This window comes from Tamandua tetradactyla, chromosome 14, assembly GCF_023851605.1.
Source record: "Tamandua tetradactyla isolate mTamTet1 chromosome 14, mTamTet1.pri, whole genome shotgun sequence".
NCBI lineage: Eukaryota > Metazoa > Chordata > Mammalia > Pilosa > Myrmecophagidae > Tamandua > Tamandua tetradactyla.
The window spans coordinates 72,117,996-72,138,796 of NC_135340.1; the positions used below are offsets into that span (position 1 = coordinate 72,117,996).

The 20,801-nt window shown below is 36.7% G+C and overlaps 1 protein-coding gene across 11 annotated transcripts in view; it reads right to left on the reverse strand.

Moving 5' to 3' along the window:
• The window catches only part of ZNF280D (zinc finger protein 280D), a 142,034-nt gene that overhangs the window by 107,278 nt on the left and 13,955 nt on the right, over positions 1–20,801 (reverse strand). For 4 of the 11 annotated variants that reach the window (XM_077128000.1, XM_077128003.1, XM_077128002.1 and 1 more), the window contains 3 exons: positions 11,240–11,355; positions 4,880–4,925; positions 4,696–4,764 (listed from right to left, as the gene is read on the reverse strand). The exons of 1 other annotated variant lie outside the window; for it this stretch is intronic. In XM_077128000.1, coding sequence (XP_076984115.1) covers positions 4,696–4,723 — 28 coding nt within the window. In that variant the 5' untranslated portion in view covers positions 4,724–4,764; positions 4,880–4,925; positions 11,240–11,355. The remainder of the gene's footprint in view (positions 1–4,695; positions 4,765–4,879; positions 4,926–11,239; positions 11,356–20,801) is intronic. 6 more of the 11 variants (XR_013162416.1, XM_077127999.1, XM_077128005.1 and 3 more) reach the window with 5 other exon arrangements.

Genomic DNA, 20,801 nt, shown 5'->3' on the forward strand with positions numbered 1-20,801 from the left:
TAAAAGAAAAAAATACAAACTAAATCAAGAAGAAACCACTGTTAGAATACCAATTTCAAAGGTATAACATTCACCTGATAAAAAGTTCCAGAAAAAGACCGGAGAGAAAAAGCACAGAAGTTAGGTTATCAAAAAAATACACAAGAAAATTTACTAGATCTGAAGAATATAAATCTGTGGGTTGAAAGGCCCAAAAGCACCCAGCACACTATAAGTCTATACTAAGAAGTATCATCCAAATTCCATGAAACTTCAGACAGAGATAGAATATCCTAAGGTCTGCCACCCAGGTAAGGAATAAGGGGTAGGGGCAAGTCACCCACAACAGACCAAGAATAAGAACCAAAGCTAGAAGACAATAAGTAAAGCATTCAAAAGTATCAGCAAAAGTAGTTTTCAACCTAGAATTCTATACACAATCAAACTTTTCATCAAGAGTGAAGGTAGAATAAAAAACAGCCACATTATATAAGATTACTTTGGTCCACCCTTTCTCAAGAAGATACTACAGAATCCTCCAGGGGGTACAAAGGTAGTTCAGGTAGAATTTTTGCCTGCCATCTGGGAGACCCAGGTTCAATTCCTGGCCATATGCTTGCAAAAAAAAAAACAAGAAAATTAAAGAAAGAAAAAGCAAAAAACCACATACAAAAAAAAAATTCAACAAATGGTGTTGTAATAACAGGATACTCACATGGAAAAAGAATGAAATGTGAACCCTGCCAAACAGCATAAAAAAAAAAAAAAAGAATCCTCCCAAACCTGAGACAATTAAGAAAAGGAAGACACGGGTGTTCTAATTGGTTAGCTGCCGAAATGCAACACCTCAGAGACAGACTGGCTTTCAATAAAAGGGGATTTATTTAGTTAACGTATAGTTCTTCAGAGGAAAGGCAGCTAACTTTCAACCGAGGTTCCTTCTTATGTGGGAAGGCACAGGGTGATCTCTGCTGGCCTTCTCTCCAGGCCTTTGGGTTCCAACAGCTTTCCCCGGGGTGATTCCGTTCTGCATCTCCAAAGGCCTGGGCTGAGCTGCAAGTGCCGAGATGAGGTATGCTGAGCTGCTCTGGCTGTGCTATGTTGAGTCTCTCATTTAAGCACCAGCCAATTAAATCAAATATCATTCGTTGCAGAAGACATGCCTTCTAGCTGACTGCAGATGTAATCAGCAACAGATGAGGTTCACATGCCATTAGCTCATGTCCACAGCAACAGAACGAGGCACCTTCACCTAGCCAAGTTGACACCTGAATCTAACTACCACATCGGGATACAGAAACATGGCATTCAATATAATACAAAGCCCAAGACTACATAAATTCAGTAAGCCTGGGGAACAACCAACCAAGACCAGATCAGGAAAACAGTACTTCCAGGAGTAATGTCAACAGTAAAAGGGGAAAAAAAAGATTGAAAATGAAACTCTTCAATTTCTTAACAAGTTTTACCAAGGAGAAAACTGAATTGAGATATTGAGAAGCTATAGAAAGGTGTAGGAAGACTTGGCTAAACATTTTAATGAAACACAGCAAATGAAAAAAAGATTATTAAATACAGGATAAACTGGAAAAAAAGAAGGAAGGAATGTAGGGAGGAAGGCAGAATGGGGAAAAAAGAGGAAAAGGGAAATGTATACATAAGATTTTAGTAACATACAACTGTGCTGATCAGTGAAAATATTTATTATGGCCATCATAATGAAAACATCAAACATGGATTTAACCAAACATTGAGGTAATTATACTGGGAGATACTTGAAGGGAGAAAGGTGGAAGAAAATTTAAATCATCATCTTCCACAAGAGAACACTGATCATGACGGTGATGAAAAATTATTATATAATATTATTAGTAATACAATATTAAAAATAATTCTTGTATTATAACATGGCTAAAATTGATTATTTAAAATATACACATATATATATATACACAACAATTATTTCCATTTTTCTAAAACACATATATGTGCATGTGCATGTGTGTTTTAGAAAAATGGAAATAATTATTAGAAAAATAGCCAAACAAGTAGATGCCCAAAAAAAATAAGAGGTATAAAGAACCCCTAAAAACAACACATGTACATACACATCCTTCAAGAAACTACAGCTAAGCATTAAAGCCTTTTCAGATTTTATGACTCTTTAAACTGGGTGCATTAATAATTTTTAATCTTTTTTTTTTTTTTTACATGGGCAGGCACCAGGAACCGAATCCAGGTCTCCAGCATGGCAGGCGAGAACTCTGCCACTGAGCCACCACTGCCTGCCCAACTGTGTGCATTACTGCTTTGTTTTAAAAAAGAAGAAATAGTACTGAGCACCTAAACAAAGTAACAGCAATGGAGAGGGGGACACAAGTGGTAATTAATTAGATATATGGAATGAGACAGGGGACAAAAGGAACACACACAAACAAACAAAAAAATCCAGGCATAGACAATATCTTTAATTCATCTTTCAAATGAAGCAATGTCTAAATGTACTTTTTTATTATAATAAAGTAATGCCATTTCTACTTTTGATACAAAATTAAGACAACGTTCTTATTAGCCTTAAAAGCTACAAATCGAAACCATACTTTGGGGATGGTACACAAAGGGAGATAGTACCTTAATAAATTAGTTACCCTTTTATAATTTTTTTAATTTTAATTTCCCCTTCTATAAAGTTACATTATAATTTCTGGTCTAAGGTTGCTTGAATGTTTAGTTGGCCACCTATGACAAGATAAAAGACCTTCCCATTTTCCCAAATGTCATCAACATCACGAACTGACTTCTTTTCACCTATACTTTCTTACTACTTGCATAGAACTCCTCAAATCAAATAATTAAAATACAATCTCTTCTTTGACAATTCATGGTCTAGCATATTTTAAATACTCAAAAACATCATCTGTGCTCATTTGAAAGGATGTATGTCCCCTAGAAATACCATATTTTAATCAAAATCCCATTTTGTAAAGGCAGAATAATCCATATTCAATATATGTTTGAATCTGTAATTAGATCATCTCCTTGGAGATGTAAACCAATCAAGAGTGGTTACTAAGCTGGATTAGGTGACGATGACATGTCTCCACCCACTTGGGTAGGTCCTGATTAGTTTCTGGAGTCCTGTAAAAGAGGAAACATTTTGGAGAATGAAGGAGATTCAGAGAGAGCAAAGCAGAATGACATAGCCATGAGAAGCAGAGTCCACCACCAGCGACCTTTGGAGATGAAAAGGAAAATGCCGAGGCATTCATAAAACAGAAGCCAGGAGAAGAAACAAACAGATGACGCTGTGTTTGCCATGTGCCCTTCCAGATGAGAAAGGAACCCTGGCCATGTTTACCATATGCCTTTCCAGATGAGAGAGAAACCCTGTGTTCACCATGTGCCTTCTCACTTGAGGGAGACCCTAAATTTTCATCAGCCTTCTTGAACCAAGGTATCTTTCCCTGGATGCCTTTGATGGGACATTTCTATAGATTTGCTTAAACCAGGACATTTTCTCAGTCTTAGAACTGTAAACCAGCAACTTATTAAATTCCCCTTTTTAAAAGCCATTCTGCTTTTGGTATATTGCATTCTGGCAGCTAGCAAACTAGAACACCATCCTTACTGCATCCCTCGGAATCATATTCCATATTGCCTCCAGGAATATCCTTCCTCCTAACTTTATTCTGTCTCTATCTTTCCAACAGAGGGGGAAAAAAGCATGGATTTAACACTGAATTGAATAGTTCAAATTTTCATTACCGTGTTTCTAATCATTTGACTCTGGAGAAATTACTTAAACCTATTTTCCTCCGGTATAATACAGGCACACTAAATCAAAGTGTTACTCAGATGCAAGAAAATATCATATGAAGTTTCTAATTTCAATTACACACCCAACAAAATATTAGTTCCCTATCCCTTCCCAGCTCTGAGGCCAATTACAACACCCTCAATAAATCATACCCATTACTTTGCTTTGAATTCTGAACTGCTTTGACAGTCTACATCACACAGTTCAAGATAAAATATGTATACGATCTCAAACTGCTCACCATTTAGATGTCTTAATATATGTCCAACTTCAGATTTAGCTCCTTGAGAGTGATGAACAATTTAAGATCCTTAAAAGTGAAGAACAAGCTAAGCTCCTTCAGAGTACATTTCCCCATAAATATAGTAGTCTACTGGAGGCATACAGTATATGATAATCTATGGGCGAAGAAACTAGCTGAAGCCAGTCAATGCCTAATTATAAAAAATAGGGAGACCCATGTATACTGATAATATAAGTATAATTTAAATCCAGTTGGTATATAAAGGTCTTCCTCATTTTTTTTTAACAGTGTATCACCAAATTGATATATCTGGGATATACTGTTAAGAAAAAAATTTTTAAAGGCATATAACAGTGTAGATAATATGACTGTATTTAGAAATAATTTTAGTCTTTGCATAGAAAAAATTATGTGACTATATATACCAAACTGATAACAGTAGTTATCTCTGGGAATAGGAAGGAAACATTTCATTTCTACTTTACTCATTTTTTATTTCATATTATTTATTTTTTACTAGGAGCATTTGTTACTTTAATAATTTTAGGTACTTTTGTTTTCAAAAAAATGTGGCCACCACTCACTTTTTCTCCTGAAGCAAAGTTATCAGTAGAAAAGCCCACATACTAACATCAGTTGTGGCATTAACACTTACTTTTTGGTTGAAAAGGGTTGTCGCCCATCAAGTTGCAGAGTTGATTTTCTGTTAAATGTCACCTAAGTACTGACACATGACATCAGTCAATTTTATGATTCACTTTAAGTAACACCAATTATTGAAACACGAAACTTGAGGTTCAGAAATACTTGGATCTAATTTTGATCTCCTTCAAACTCACCATGTGACTCCAGACAATGCAGCAAGTTATGTCTCAATTTTCATTCCTATGAAATAAAGACACCTACTATTAGGTTGGATTTCATTAAATTAAATGTATGCTCATTTAATTAAATCTATTTTCTTAAGAATAGCTCAATTTTTAAGTTTTATATCCGTGTAAAACTCATTTTTCCTAATTGGTTCACTCCTGAATGAACCCATATTTAGTAAATAAAATGATGAATGTTGTAAGCTCTTACTATCTGAAGAAATCTGATGAACTATAAAATTACAATTAATTTTTAAAGCATCCTTTTTTAAAAATGAGTAATCATCCCATAATGTATGTGTTGTAATAAATCTGATTTTTCAAATGCTAAGCGACATTAACTTTTAATTTGTCACCGATTCTTCACATTTCAGAAATAAATATTATTTTTTATTTCTGTAAGAAAACAATTTAAGGGCGGGCCGCGGTGGCTCAGCGGGCAAAGTGCTTGCCTGCTATGCCGGAGGACCTCGGTTCGATTCCCGGCCCCAGCCCATGTAACAAAAACGGAGAAACAGAATACAATAAAACAAGAAAATGTTTAAAGATGTTTCCCTTTCTTCCTTCCTTCCTTCCTTCTATCCTTCCTTCCTTCTCTCTGTCTTTCCTTTAAAAAAAAAAAAAAAAAAAAAAAAAAAGAAAACAATTTAAAATAAATTTCAGTTTACATTTTTCTGGTTTCTTAACTCTAAAAATTAACATAAAATTAGATGGCTATATGTCGTCATAGATTAATTTATTCACGAAATAATTACTATTGCTTTTTGTACAGAAAGTAACATGCAAAGTCCTAGAGAAACAATAAAGATGAGTAAGTCACAGTTCTTGCCATCATCAGTTTTAAATCTAGTAAACTATTCTTTGGGCTTAAAAAAAAGCTGCTGGGTTAAATATTATTTAAAAAAAAAACAAAACACTGTAACTGCTTTATATAAAACAAGAATTTGTCTTTTGCTTCCCAACCATACAAAACCATAAATTTTTCAAATTAAAAAAAAACTTTTTAAAAAACTATTATTTATAAAGAAAAAAGATAAAAAAATTAGACATCAGAAATCTAAAACAGTGAGATATACAGTTAATTCAATCTTCACATTCCTCTCTTCCTCAAGCTGTCAAAAGCAAGCTTTCCTGCTTTTTTCCATTTCCAAATTATTTGGATTGAATTAGCCTAAAGGGGTGGGGGGGGACATACTTTAGAAGTTACAGCTATAATGTGTGAATTATTATCACAAGAGTTTCTACTGAAACATGGTAAGTAAATTCCCCAGGTTCTGATGTCTGACTATATATATATATAAGCCATTTGAATACCTGTAGCTTGTCCCTAAACTAGAATTAGTGTTATGCGCATGTCAAGTGGCTAAATATATGACAATTCTAGCTCTACATTAAGGACCTATGAGTACCAAGAATACAGAGTATTTCTAAAGAGTCACAATTACACAGCTTACAAGATTCATATATAATATTTTTACTAAATAATATATAACTATCTATTGGCAAAACACCCTAAAATTAGTACTCAATTTACAAATATCCAACCAATTAATGACCTGTCTATGTGAACAAGTCATCTCCACAGCCTATGACCACAGAGACAGCTTTAAGATAACCTATTTAAAAAATCCAAAGCCCAGAGTATTAGGCATGGAGTCGTTAGGGATTCCACAGGGGACAATGGGTTAAAGATTAACAGATTTATTGAAGGAATAATGTAGGGAGGAAGCAGGTAGGAGAGCAAAAGGGAGAAAGGAGGTAGCAGCCTGAAATTGGCTCCAGCCTGGGGAACCAGCAGGAAGAAAGAGAAAATGGCTCTGGATCTTTGTTCTGGGAGATGTGCTTTAAAGGGACAGTGATGGCGGGAAGGGAGGGTGCCCACTAGGTGGTGTGTTGTTTCCTGATTGGATGGGGCTTGTAACAAGTTTATATCTGGATCCTTGGACCTGCCAAGGATGCTGAGGAGGGGGACTGAGGGGAGCTCTGCATCAAGAGTTCCTTTTGCTCTTAGAATTTTCTCTCCAAGACCTAACACAGAGCAGCCACCAAGAAATTTCAACTGGGCCATTCACAAACACAGTAATAAAAGTCAGAAATTCTCAGATGCAATTAAGAGCCATAACTACAGTCTAAAGCTGTACTACCCAATACAGTAGCTATTAACCACATGACTTTTAAATTTAAATTACTTAAAATTAGATAAAATTAAAAATTCAGTTATTCATTTATGCTAGTCATATTTCAAGTGCTCAAAAGCCATTTAAGTATTCAAATATACTACTCCTCTTTACTCCCTAATAAGAGAAAAGATTAAGCAATTCTACAAACCAAAACTGCAGAGTCTACACATAACAAACACTAGGCTAGAAGAACCAAATCACAGTTCCAACATTGCCACCACTTTCAGTTAAGTTACCTTATAATTTGGGATCTCTGGCTATTAGTTCAACTAAGTGACTTCTAAGGTTTAATTTAGCTGTAAAAATCTGTGGTTGTATATTTTAAACATTTATTTACCATAACCAGTACAACCTGGTGAAGAATGAATGTAGGGTTCAAATTCTGGATCAACCATTTATTAGCTGTAGACCTGGGGCAGTACTGATAGATTAGATAGATACATAGATAGATAAAAAGAAAGAAGTATTTATCTCATAAGATTATACTAAAGATTAATTGAGATAATCCATGTAAATCAATTAGCAATTAACCCAGTAACCACTCAATAAATCTTAACAATTATTAACTCTGGGCAAAATTCCATTTGAAAACTTTAAGGACTGATCCTGATGCTGTCATCAAGCTGAAATTTATGTGTTATTAGGTGAATATTTAGAAATCATTTTGTTATATAAGATTTTTATTTCAGTAGTATTTCTCATGAATTTTAGCTTTATAATTACATCTTCTGGACCATGCATATTAAACCTATAAAACGTACTTTCATCTTTTCTAAAAAAGCATTTAAAACTAGCTAAAACACATACACACATTTTTAAGACTCTTATGTAAAGATAACACATATACCTACAAGTTACAAAACTATTAAGTTATATACTACTAATCTCACAGAATAAAACAAGTATCTACTTCAAAAGTACCAAAGTGTACAAATTTAGATAACATGTCTCATACCATTTCCATTAAGGAAAAAAACACTATTTCACTTCACATAAACTCCAGGATTTTTAATTTCTTAAAAACGCTCCCCTTTTTAAATGAGTAAATAGTAAGTAAAATACAAAAGTGAATGTGAGGGGGTGGCAGGTAGAAGAGTGGTTCAGTGGTAGAATTCTGGCCTGCCATGCAGGAGACCAGGGTTTAATTCCTGGTCCATGCACTTCCCAAAAAGAAAAAAACAAACAAAAAATTCAACAAATGGTGCTACAATAATGGGATACTCACAAGGACAAAAAATGAAATGTGATCCCCACCATACAGCATAAAAAAAAAAAGTGAATGTGAGGAAAATGGTTATATTCTTCATCTTCCCAGACCTCATAAATTTGAGATATTCAATGAAATAATAAAAGAAACAATATTATAAAGTTAGTCTTTGTTTTATTTTTCTTTAATAAAAGTGATACTTTAGTTGGGAGTCACATTTCTAACCAAAAAACTGGCAACACCAAAACCAGATATGACAATATTTAACATAAAAGGGAAAATGCAAAACAAGAAGTTATGCTTTGTTGAAAATTTATACTCAAGTAGAGCATACAAAAATAAAGCTCAACTAGCTCACCTTTACCAAAGCTCCAGAAAACAAAGGATTACCGTAATAGGAAAAGCACCAAATCATGAAAAAGTCGTCTTAAAAACATTACAGGACCACTACAATCAAGATGGTGAAGTGAGATATATTAGGGCTCCACCCCTTCATAGAAGCTTTGAATAACAAGCAAGAACTGGCAGAAACATTCTCCCCAAGGCTAGAGAAAACAGTTTAGGGGCTGCAGGGTGGGTGAAAAATCAAGAAAAAGGCTACTTAACAGTGGCAGGACTTGTGATTTCTGGGAAAATGAAAGAAGGGGGGAGGGGCTATAGAGCCTATTTCTTTCCCAAAAACAGCACATAGACAGACAAACTGTCTGAATCAACTGTCCTGGGGGTCTAGAGACCAGGGGAATTTTGTATAACATCCAGGGAAGAGTGGGACAGAGACTGAGAAACCATGCTTAGAGTCTGTAGTAATCCTGTCCACATCCCCCACCCTTGATGGAAGCAGAAGCAGGTAGTCCAATCCTTGCTGCAAACTGGGACAACCATAGGAGTCCTCACCCCAAGTATAGAGGGGGACACAGTACAGTACAATGCCATAGGAGACCTCAAACCCAAGTATAGAGGAAGACACGGTACAGTACAGAGCCAGACACTGGCCGGTGAATTTTGAATGCAGAATGTAGCTGTTCCAGTCTGTCCAGGTCAGAGTTTCAACCATATCAGAACCAGAACTAGCAAAGGTCCATAGTAGCCTGCCTTTGCAGGACTGAGGGGAATAGGTTGCTAAAGAACACCATGTGCTGGATAGGGAAGAAAGTGCAGCTTGGTCATGTGGAAGGAACAAAAAAAGGCTTTTTGGAGTCTTTCCTGATCCTCTGTTAAGGTTCTTTGGACCTTCTTTCTGCCCCCTCCATAAATACTTGGCCCTATTTTGACTGGGAAATATTAAGGAACCAACTGTCAAAGAAGAGAATTAATGCAAACCAAATCCAAAACAAAATCCCAGACAACAGAGAGAAAACAACATTCAGAACAAGATAATCAAATACCCAGATATCAGCCAAAAAAATCATAAACTGTAAGACGACTTAAGTAGATATGGTCCAGTAAGAGTAACAAATAAAAGAGTTGGAACAGTTACTGAACTTGAAATAGCTAACCAAAGATGTTCAAAAACCTCCCAAATCAACTCAAGAGCATAAAAAAGGATTTAAAGCATAAAAAGAAAAACAAAAGATTACAGGAGTGAAAGACACAATAGATGAAATTAAAAATACATTAGAAGGGGGGTGCAAGTTCAGTGGTTGAATTCTCACCTGCCATGTGGGAGACCCAGGTTCGATTCCTGGTCCATGCACTTTTCAAACAAACATGCAAACAAACAAACGAAAAACCAAAAACAAACCAAAAAATCAACAAATGGTGCTGCAATAAGGTGATACTGACATAGAAAAAGAATGAAATGTGACCCCCGCCATACAGCATACAAGAAAAAAAAACACTAGAAACATACAACAGCAGAGTTGAAGAGGCAGAAGGATCAGCAAGCTAAAAAACAAAGCATCTGAATTCAAGCAGACAAAAGAACAGATAGAGAAATGAATGGAAAACTTTACACAGGGTCTCAGGGAAATGATCAACAGTACAAAGAAGGGAAATATACGTGTCATGGGTGTTCCAAAAGGACAAGAGAAGGGTAAAGGACCAGAGAGAATGTCTGAGGAAATAATGGCCAAAAATTTGCCAACTCTTCTAGAAGCTATAAATATTCATAGCCAAAAAGTGCAACAAAAAGCAAACAGAAAAAAACCTGAATAGATACATGTCAAGAAATACATCAGAGTGCCAAATACCAAAAAATGAAGAATTTTGAAAGCAGCAAGATAAAGCAATTCACCACATACAAGGGAAGCCAAATAAGACTAAATACTGATTTCTCATCAGAAACCATGAAGTGAGAAGGCATACAAAATATTTAAAATACTGAAAAAGAAAAACTGCCAGGCAAAAATTCTCTATCCAGCAAAGCTGTCCTTCAAAAAGAGGAGAGTTTAAAATATTCACAAATAAATGAAGCTGGGAGAGTTCATCAACAAGAGGCCTACTCTATAAAAAATACTAAAGGGAGTTGTGCAGGCTGAAAAGAAAAGGCAGAAAAACAGAGGTTTGAAGTGAAATGTAAAATGAAGATTATCAGTAAGAGAAACCAAATGGATAAAAAAAAAAAAAAAAATAGGATATGACAAATAAAAGCCAAAGCATAAAATGGCTGAAGTAAGTATTACTTTTACAGTAATAACACTGAATGTTAATGAATTAAATTCCCCAATCAAAAGACACAGGTGCCAGAAGGATTAAAAAATACATAATCCATCTATATGCCATTTACAAGAGACTCATTTTACACCCAAGATAGGTTGAAAGTGAAAGGTTGGAAAAAGATAATTCACATGAGCTGTAAAAAAAAAAAAAGTTGGGTTAACTATACCAATAATCAGACAAAATAGACTTTAAATGCAAAAATGTTGTGAGACAAAAACATTACGTATTAATAAAAGGAGCAATTCACCAAAAAGAAATAATAATCATAAATGTCTAAGCACTTACCACAGTGCCCCCAAAGTACATGAGGCAAACAGTAGCAAGACTGAAGGGAGAAACAGGTGTCTCTACAATAATAGTGGGAGACTTCAACACAGCACTCTCATCAATAGATAGTACACCTAAACAGAGGAGCAACAAGGAAACACAAAACGTAACTATGACTAATGAACTAGATCTAATGGACATATATAAAACACTGCAGCCAAAAGTAGCAAGATATGCCCAAAGCAGCAATGATCGAGTGCTCACAGATCATTCTACAGGATACACCACATATTAGGGCACAAAGCAGATCTCAATAAATTTTAAAAGATTTAAATTATAAAAAGCACTGTCTCTATTCATAATGAAATGAAGCTGGAAATCAGTAACAGCTGGAGAACTGAAAAATTCACAAATAGGAGGTTAAGCAACATGCACTTAATCAGTGTTTCTTTCAAAGAAGAAATTGCAAGAGAAATCAGCAAATATCTCAAGGCAAATGAAAAGAAAAACACAATGTATCAAAACTTATGGGATGCAGCAAAAGCAGTGCTGAGAGGGAAATTGAAAGCCCTAAACATATATATCAAAAAAAGGAAGAAAAAGCTAAGATCAAATATCTAACTGAACACTTAGAGAAATTAGAGAAAGAACAGCAAACTAATCACAAAACAAGTAGAAGAAGAAAAAAACAAAGATTATAGTGGAAATAAATGAAATTGAGAACAAAAGAACAATAGAGAAAATCAATAAAACCAAAAGTGAGTCTTTGAGAAGATCAATAAAATTAACAAACCCTTACCTAGACTGACAGACAAAAAGGGAGAAGCTGCAAACAAATAAAATCAGAAAAGAAGGGGGTCATTTCTACCAACTCTACAAAAATAAAAAAAATAATAAGACACTATGAGCAACTGTATGCCAACAAATTAAACAACTTAGATGAAACTGACAATGTTCCAGAAACACAAGAACAACCTACACTGCCTCTAGAAGAAATAGAAGACCTCAACAAGCCAATCACAAGAGACTGAAATGATCACTAAAAACCTCCCAAAAAGAAAAGCCCAGGACCAGATGGCATCACAGGTGAATTCTACAAGCATTCCAAGAATTTAGCTAATCCTGATCAAACTCTTTCAAAAAACTAAGAAAAGGAAACACTAAATCATTCTATGACACCAACATCATCCTAACATCAAAGCACGGCAAATACAACAAGAAAAGAAAATTAAGAGACCAATTTATCTGATGAATATAGCTGCAAAATACCTTAATAAAATATTTGCAAATAGACTCCTATAGCACATTAAAAATAATTATACACTATGATCAAGAGGGTTTTATCCCAGGTAAGCAAAGGTCGTACAACAAAAGAACAACAATCAGTGTAATACACCACATTAACAAATCTACAGGGAAAAACCATGTGATCATCTCTACTGATGCAGAAAAGGCATTTGGCAAAATCCAGCATCCATTCTTAATAAAAACACTTCCAAAGATAGGAGTTGAGAGAAACTTCCTCAACATGATAAAGGGCAAATATGAAAAATTCACAGCTTATATTGTACTCAATGGTGAGAGACTGAGAGCTTTCCCTCTAAGATCAGGAACAAGACAAGGACATCCACCATCACTGCTGTTAGTCAACACTGTTTTGTAAGTTCTAGTTAGAGCAATTAGGCAAGAACAAGAAAAGGCATCCTATTTAGGCAAGAACAAGAAAACACATTCAAATAGAAAGGGAAGAATAAGTTTCACTATTTGCTGATGATATGACCTTACACTTAGAAAGTCCAATAAAATCTGTAACAAAGTTACTAGAGCTAATAAATGAGTTTAGCAAAGCGGTGGGATACAAGATCAACAATCAAAAATCAGCAGTGTTTTCATACACTAGTAATGAGCTATCCAAGGAGGAAAGCAAGAAAAAATCCATTTGGATAACAACTAAAAGAATCAAACATCTAGGAATAAACTTAACCAAGGATATAAAGGGCCTATATGAAGGAAATTATAAAGCACTGCTAAAAGAAATCAAAGAATATCTAAATAAATGAAAGGACATTCCCTGTTAATGGACTGAATGGTACTAATTATAAGACATCATTAAGATGTCAAGTCTAACCAAATTAATCTAGATTCAATGCAATGCCAATTAAAAGTCCAACAGCCTAATTTACAGAAATGGAAATGCCAATTATCAAATTTATCTGGAAGGGTAATGGACTCCAAATATCCAAAAACATCCTGAAAAAGATCAATAAAATTAGAGGACTCATGCATCCTGACTTTAAAGCATATTACAGTGTTTGTCAAATCAGCATGGTGCTGGCATAAAAATAGCATATTGATCTATGGAAATAAATTTACAGTTCAGAAATATACCCTAAGTTATATAGTCAACTGATTTTTTAAGTGTTGCTTCTTTTATTTATTTAATTTTTTTTACATGGGCAAGTACTAGGAATCAAACCCGGGTCCAGCATGGCAGGCAAGAACTCTGCCACTGAGCCACCCTGGCCTGCCCAGTCAACTGACTTTTGATAAGGCCTTTTGATAGATTTAAAGAGACAGAAGATAGAATTAGTGATTTGGAGGATGGAACATCTGAATTCCAAAAACAAACAGAAACTATCCGGAAAAGAATGGAAAAATTTGAAGAGGGTATCAGGGAACTCAAGGACAATATGAACCGCACAAATATACGTGTTGTATATTTGTGTTGAGTCCACTCAACTGAGACAGAACAATAAATGGTGCTGGGAGAACTGGATATCCATATCCAAAAGAATGAATGAGGATTCCTACCTCACACCCTATACAAAAATTAACTCAAAATAGATCAAAGACCTACACAGAAGATCTAGTACCATAAAAGTCCTAGAAAACATAGGGAAGCATCTTCAAGATCTAGTGGTAGGTGGTGGTTTTGTTAAGCCTCCAAAGCACAAACAACTAAATTAAAAAATAGATAGGGCGGGCCGCGGTGGCTCAGCGGGCAAGAGTGCTTGCCTGCCGTGCCGGAGGACCCCGGTTCGATTCCCGGCCCCAGCCCATGTAAAAAACAAACAAACAAAATATAATAAAACAAGAAAATGTTTAAAAATGTTTCCCTTTCTTCCTCCCTTCCTTCCTTCCATCCTTCCTTCCTTCTCTGTCTTTCCTTCCTTTCCTCCCTCTCTTTAAAAAAAAAAAAAAAAAAAAAAAAAAAAAAAAAATAGATAAATGGGACCTCCTCAAAACTGACTACTTCCGTGCTTCAAAAAACTTTGGCAAACAAGGCAAAAGGGTAGCCAACTTAAAGGGAGAAAATATTTGGAAATCACTTATCTGGTAAGGTGTGATATTCAGAATATACAAAGAAATCCTACAACTCAACAACAAAAAGACAAATAACCCAACTAAAAAATGGGTAAAAGGCATCAACATTTTTCCAATGAGTATATACAAATGGCTAAAAAGCAAATGAAAATATGCTCATTTTTACTAGCTATTAGGGAAATACAAACCAAAACTACAAGATATAATTTCACATCTGTTAGAATGGCCACTGTTAAAACAAACAGGAAGCTAAAACTGTTGGAGAGGTTGTGAAGAAATAGGAACACTTATTCACTTATGGTGGAAATGCAAAATGGTATAACCACTGTGGAAGGTGGTATGGCAATTCCTAAGAAACTAAGTATAAAGTTGCATTATGATCCAGCAATCCCACCACTAGGTATATACTCAGAAGAACTGAAAGCAGGGATACAAATAGAAATCTGCACTCTGATGTTCATAGCAGTATTATTCACAATTGTCAAAAGATAGAAGCAGGGCCCGCGCGGCGCTCCCGCCCTGCCAGCCAGCCCGCCCTCCTCTCCCTCTTTCTCCGCCAGCCCGCGCGGCGCTCCCGCCCCGCCAGCCAGCCCGCCTCCTCTCCCTCTTCCCCCTTGTGCTCCGGCGGCGCTCCATCCGCCATCTTATCCTTCCCTTTCTCCTCCTCCTCCGGCGGCTCTCCAACCACCACCGTGCCCTCTTCCGCCTTCACCGGCTCCTTCGCCACCGGCCTCGACAGCCTTGCCACCCTCACCTTTCCTCCTCCAGAACAGCTACTGGGGGAGTGAAGACGATATAGAGCAGCTCCCGGAGCCACGACGGAGATCAAATGGACAGCGTACCCCATCCTGGAACGGCTGACTGTCTGGGAGAACCAGCTCCGGTGAGATCGCCGAGGGGCGTGGGCCTTCCTGAGCGGGACGGCAAGCGGCCGGAGTCCCTCCCTTCCTCCTTCCCAGGCCAGCTGGCAGAATTGGGCAGGCGGTGCCCTCGGGCCGCGGCGGCTGGCGCCCCCACCACGCGAGGCTCCACGGACCAACTGAGAGAGTTGGGTCGGAAATCCCCAGACCGCGGAGAACGGTGACCTGGGGGTCCCTTCCAAACACGTGACTCCCGGGTCTGGCTGGGAACAGTGCACTCTCCCAGGCTGCGGCAGCTGGGCCCTCCCGCCACGCTTGGCACCCCAGGCCAACTAGGAAATTCGGTCGGGCGCTCTCCCGGGCTGCAGCAGCCGGCGACCCTTCCCGCCTCCGGACCCCCGGGCCGGCTGGCACTCTCCCAAGCTGCTTCGGCTGCCGAACCTCCCCCACAGTGAGAGTTTTCCAAAGTTAAAGGACCCACAGCAACTTTTACTGGTGGAACCCGCAGACAAACGTGTGCCACAAGCGCCACCTACTGGGCAGGATAAGAAAAACAGAACCCAGAGATTTCACAGAAAAATCTTTCAACCTGTGGGGTCCAACACCCAGGGAAATCTGACTAAATGCCCAGACGCCAGCAGAAGATAACGGATCACGCTCAGAAAATTGAAAATATGGCCCAGTCAAAGGAACAAACCAATAGTTCAAATGAAATACAGGAGCTGAAACAACTAATGCAGAATATACGAACAGAAATGGAAAACCTCTTCAAAAACGAAATCGATAAATTGAGGGAGGACATGAAGAAGACATGGGCTGAACAAAAAGAAATAGAAAAACTGAAAAAACAAATCACAGAGCTTATGGAAGTGAAGGATAAAGTAGAAAAGATGGAAAAAACAATGGATACCTACAATGATAGATTTAAAGAGACAGAAGATAGAATTAGTGATTTGGAGGATGGAACATCTGAATTCCAAAAACAAACAGAAACTATCCGGAAAAGAATGGAAAAATTTGAAGAGGGTATCAGGGAACTCAAGGACAATATGAACCGCACAAATATACGTGTTGTGGGTGTCCCAGAAGGAGAAGAGAAGGGAAAAGGAGGAGAAAAACTAATGGAAGAAATTATCACTGAAAATTTCCCAACTCTTATGAAAGACCTAAAATTACAGATCCAAGAAGTGCAGCGCCCAAAGAGATTAGACCCAAACAGGCGTTCTCCAAGACACTAGTTAGAATGTCAGAGGTCAAAGAGAAAGAGAGGATCTTGAAAGCAGCAAGAGAAAAACAATCCATCACATACAAGGGAAACCCAATAAGACTATGTGTAGATTTCTCAGCAGAAACCATGGAAGCTAGAAGACAGTGGGATGATATATTTAAATTACTAAAAGAGAAAAACTGCCAACCAAGACTCCTATATCCAGCAAAATTGTCCTTCAAAAAGGAGGGAGAAATTAAAACATTCTCAGACAAAAAGTCACTGAGAGAATTTGTGACCAAGAAACCAGCTCTGCAAGAAATACTAAAGGGAGCACTAGAAACAGATACGAAAAGACAGAAGAGAGAGGTATGGAGAAGAGTGTAGAAAGAAGGAAAGTCAGATATGATATATATATAATACAAAAGGCAAAATGGTAGAGGAAAATATTATCCAAACAGTAATAACTCTAAATGTTAATGGACTGAATTCCCCAATCAAAAGACATAGACTGGCAGAATGGATTAAAAAAACAGGATCCTTCTATATGCTGTCTACAGGAAACACATCTTAGACCCAAAGATAAATATAGGTTGAAAGTGAAAGGTTGGGAAAAGATATTTCATGCAAATAACAACCAGAAAAGAGCAGGAGTGGCTATACTAATATCCAACAAATTAGACTTCAAATGTAAAACAGTTAAAAGAGACAAAGAAGGACACTACTTACTAATAAAAGGAACAATTAAACAAGAAGACATAACAATCATAAATATTTACGCACCAAACCAGAATGCCCCAAAATACGTGAGGAATACACTGCAAACACTGAAAAGGGAAATAGACACATATACCATAATAGTTGGAGACTTCAATTCACCACTCTCAATAATGGACAGAACATCTAGACAGAGGATCAATAAAGAAATAGAGAATCTGAATATTACTATAAATGAGCTAGACTTAACAGACATTTAGAGGACATTACATCCCACAACAGCAGGATACACCTTTTTTTCAAGTGCTCATGGATCATTCTCAAAGATAGACCATATGCTGGGTCACAAAGCAAGTCTTAAAAAATTTAAAAAGACTGAAATCATACACAACACTTTCTCGGATCATAAAGGAATGAAGTTGGAAATCAATAATAGGCGGAGTGCCAGAAAATTCACAAATACATGGAGGCTCAACAACACACTCTTAAACAACAAGTGGGTCAAAGGAGAAATTAGTAAATACCTCGAGGCAAATGAAAATGAAAACACAACATATCAAAACTTATGGGACGCAGCAAAGGCAGTGCTAAAAAGGAAATTTATTGCCCTAAATGTCTTTATCAGAAAAGAAGAAAAGACAAAAATGCAGGAATTAACTGTCCACTTGGAAGAACTGGAGAAAGAACAGCAAACTAACCCCAAAGTAAGCAAAAGGAAAGAAATAACAAAGATTAGAGCACAAATAAATGAAATTGAAAACAATAGAGAAAATCAATAAGACCAGAAGTTGGTTCTATGTGAAAATCAATAAGATTGATGGGCCCTTAGCAAGACTGACAAAAAGAAGAAGAGAGAGGATGCAAATAAATAAGATCAGAAATGGAAGAGGAGACATAACTACTGACCTCACAGAAATAAAGGAGGTAAGAACAGGATACTATGAACAACTTTACGCTAATAAATACAACAATTTAGAAGAAATGGGCGGGTTCCTGGAAAGACATGAACAACCAACTTTGACTCAAGAAGAAATAGATGACCTCAACAAACCAATCACAAGTAAAGAAATTGAATTAGTCATTCAAAAGCTTCCTAAAAAGAAAAGTCCAGGACCAGACGGCTTCACATGTGAATTCTATGAAACATTCCAGAAAGAATTAGTACCAAGTCTCCTCAAACTCTTCAAAAAAATCGAAGTGGAGGGAAAGCTACCTAATTCATTCTATGAAGCCAACATCACCCTCATACCAAAACCAGGCAAAGATATTACAAAAAAAGAAAACTACAGACCAATCTCTCTAATGAATATAGATGCAAAAATCCTCAACAAAATTCTAGCAAATCGAATCCAGCAATACATTAAAAGAATTATACATCATGACCAAGTAGGATTCATCCCAGGTATGCAAGGATGGTTCAACATAAGAAAATCAATTAATGTAATACACCATATCAGCAAATCAAAGCAGAAAAATCACATGATCATCTCAATTGATGCAGAGAAGGCATTTGACAAGATTCAACATCCTTTCCTGTTGAAAACACTTCAAAAGATAGGAATACAAGGGAACTTCCTTAAAATGATAGAGGGAATATATGAAAAACCCACAGCCAATATCATCCTCAATGGGGAAAAATTGAAAACTTTCCCCCTAAGATCAGGAACAAGACAAGGATGTCCACTATCACCACTGTTATTCAACATTGTGTTGGAAGTTCTAGACAGAGCAATTAGACAAGAAAAAGAAATACAAGGCATCAAAATTGGAAAGGAAGAAGTAAAACTATCACTGTTTGCAGACGATATGATACTATATGTCAAAAACCCGGAAAAATCCACAACAAAACTACTAGAGCTAATAAATGAGTACAGCAAAGTAGCAGGTTACAAGATCAACATTCAAAAATCTGTAGCATTTCTATACACTAGTAATGAACAAGCTGAGGGGGAAATCAAGAAACGAATCTCATTTACAATTGCAACTAAAAGAATAAAATACCTAGGAATAAATTTAACTAAAGAGACAAAAAACCTATATAAAGAAAACTACAAAAAACGGCTAAAAGAAATCACAGAAGACCTAAGTAGATGGAAGGGCATACCGTGTTCATGGATTAGAAGACTAAATATAGTTAAGATGTCAATCCTACCTAAATTGATCTACAGATTCAATGCAATACCAATCAAAATCCCAACAACTTATTTTTCAGAAATAGAAAAACCAATAAGCAAATTTATCTGGAAGGACAGGGTGCCCCGAATTGCTAAAAACATCTTGAGGAAAAAAAACGAAGCTGGAGGTCTTGCACTGCCTTACTTTAAGGCATATTATGAAGCCACAGTGGTCAAAACAGCATGGTATTGGCATAAAGATAGATATATCAACCAATGGAATCGAATAGAGTGCTCAGATATAGACCTTCTCATCTGTGGACATTTGATCTTTGATAAGGCAGTCAAGCCAACTCGCCTGGGACAGAACAGTCTCTTCAATAAATGGTGCCTAGAGAACTGGATATCCATATGCAAAAGAATGAAAGAAGACCCATATCTCACACCCTATACAAAAGTTAACTCAAAATGGATCAAAGATCTAAACATTAGGTCTAAGACCATAAAACACTTAGAGGAAAATGTAGGGAGATATCTTACGAAACTTACAATTAGAGGCGGTTTTATGGACCTTAAACCTAAAGCAAGAGCACTGAAGAAGGAAATAAATAAATGGGAGCTCCTCAAAATTAAACACTTTTGTGCATCGAAGAACTTCATCAAGAAAGTAGAAAGACAGCCTACACAATGGGAGACAATATTTGGAAATGACATATCAGATAAAGGTCTAGTATCCAGAATTTATAAAGAGATTGTTCAACTCAACAACAAAAAAACAGCCAACCCAATTACAAAATGGGAAAAAGACTTGAACAGACACCTCTCAGAAGAGGAAATACAAATGGCCAAAAGGCACATGAAGAGATGCTCAATGTCCCTGGCCATTAGAGAAATGCAAATCAAAACCACAATGAGATATCATCTCACACCCACCAGAATGGCCATTATCAACAAAACAGAAAATGACAAGTGCTGGAGAGGATGCGGAGAAAGAGGCACACTTATCCACTGTTGGTGGGAATGTCAAATGGTACAACCACTGTGGAAGGCAGTTTGGCAGTACCTCAAAAAGCTGAATATAGAATTGCCATACAACCCAGCAATACCATTGCTGGGTATCTACTCAAAGAACTTAAGGGCAAAGACACAAACGGACATTTGCACACCAATGTTTATAGCAGCGTTATTTACAATTGCAAAGAGATGGAAACAGCCAAAATGTCCATCAACAGGAGAATGGCTAAATAAACTGTGGTATATACATACGATGGAATATTATGCAGCTTTAAGACAGGATAAACTTATGAAGCATGTAATAACATGGATGGACCTAGAGAACATTATGCTGAGTGAGTCCA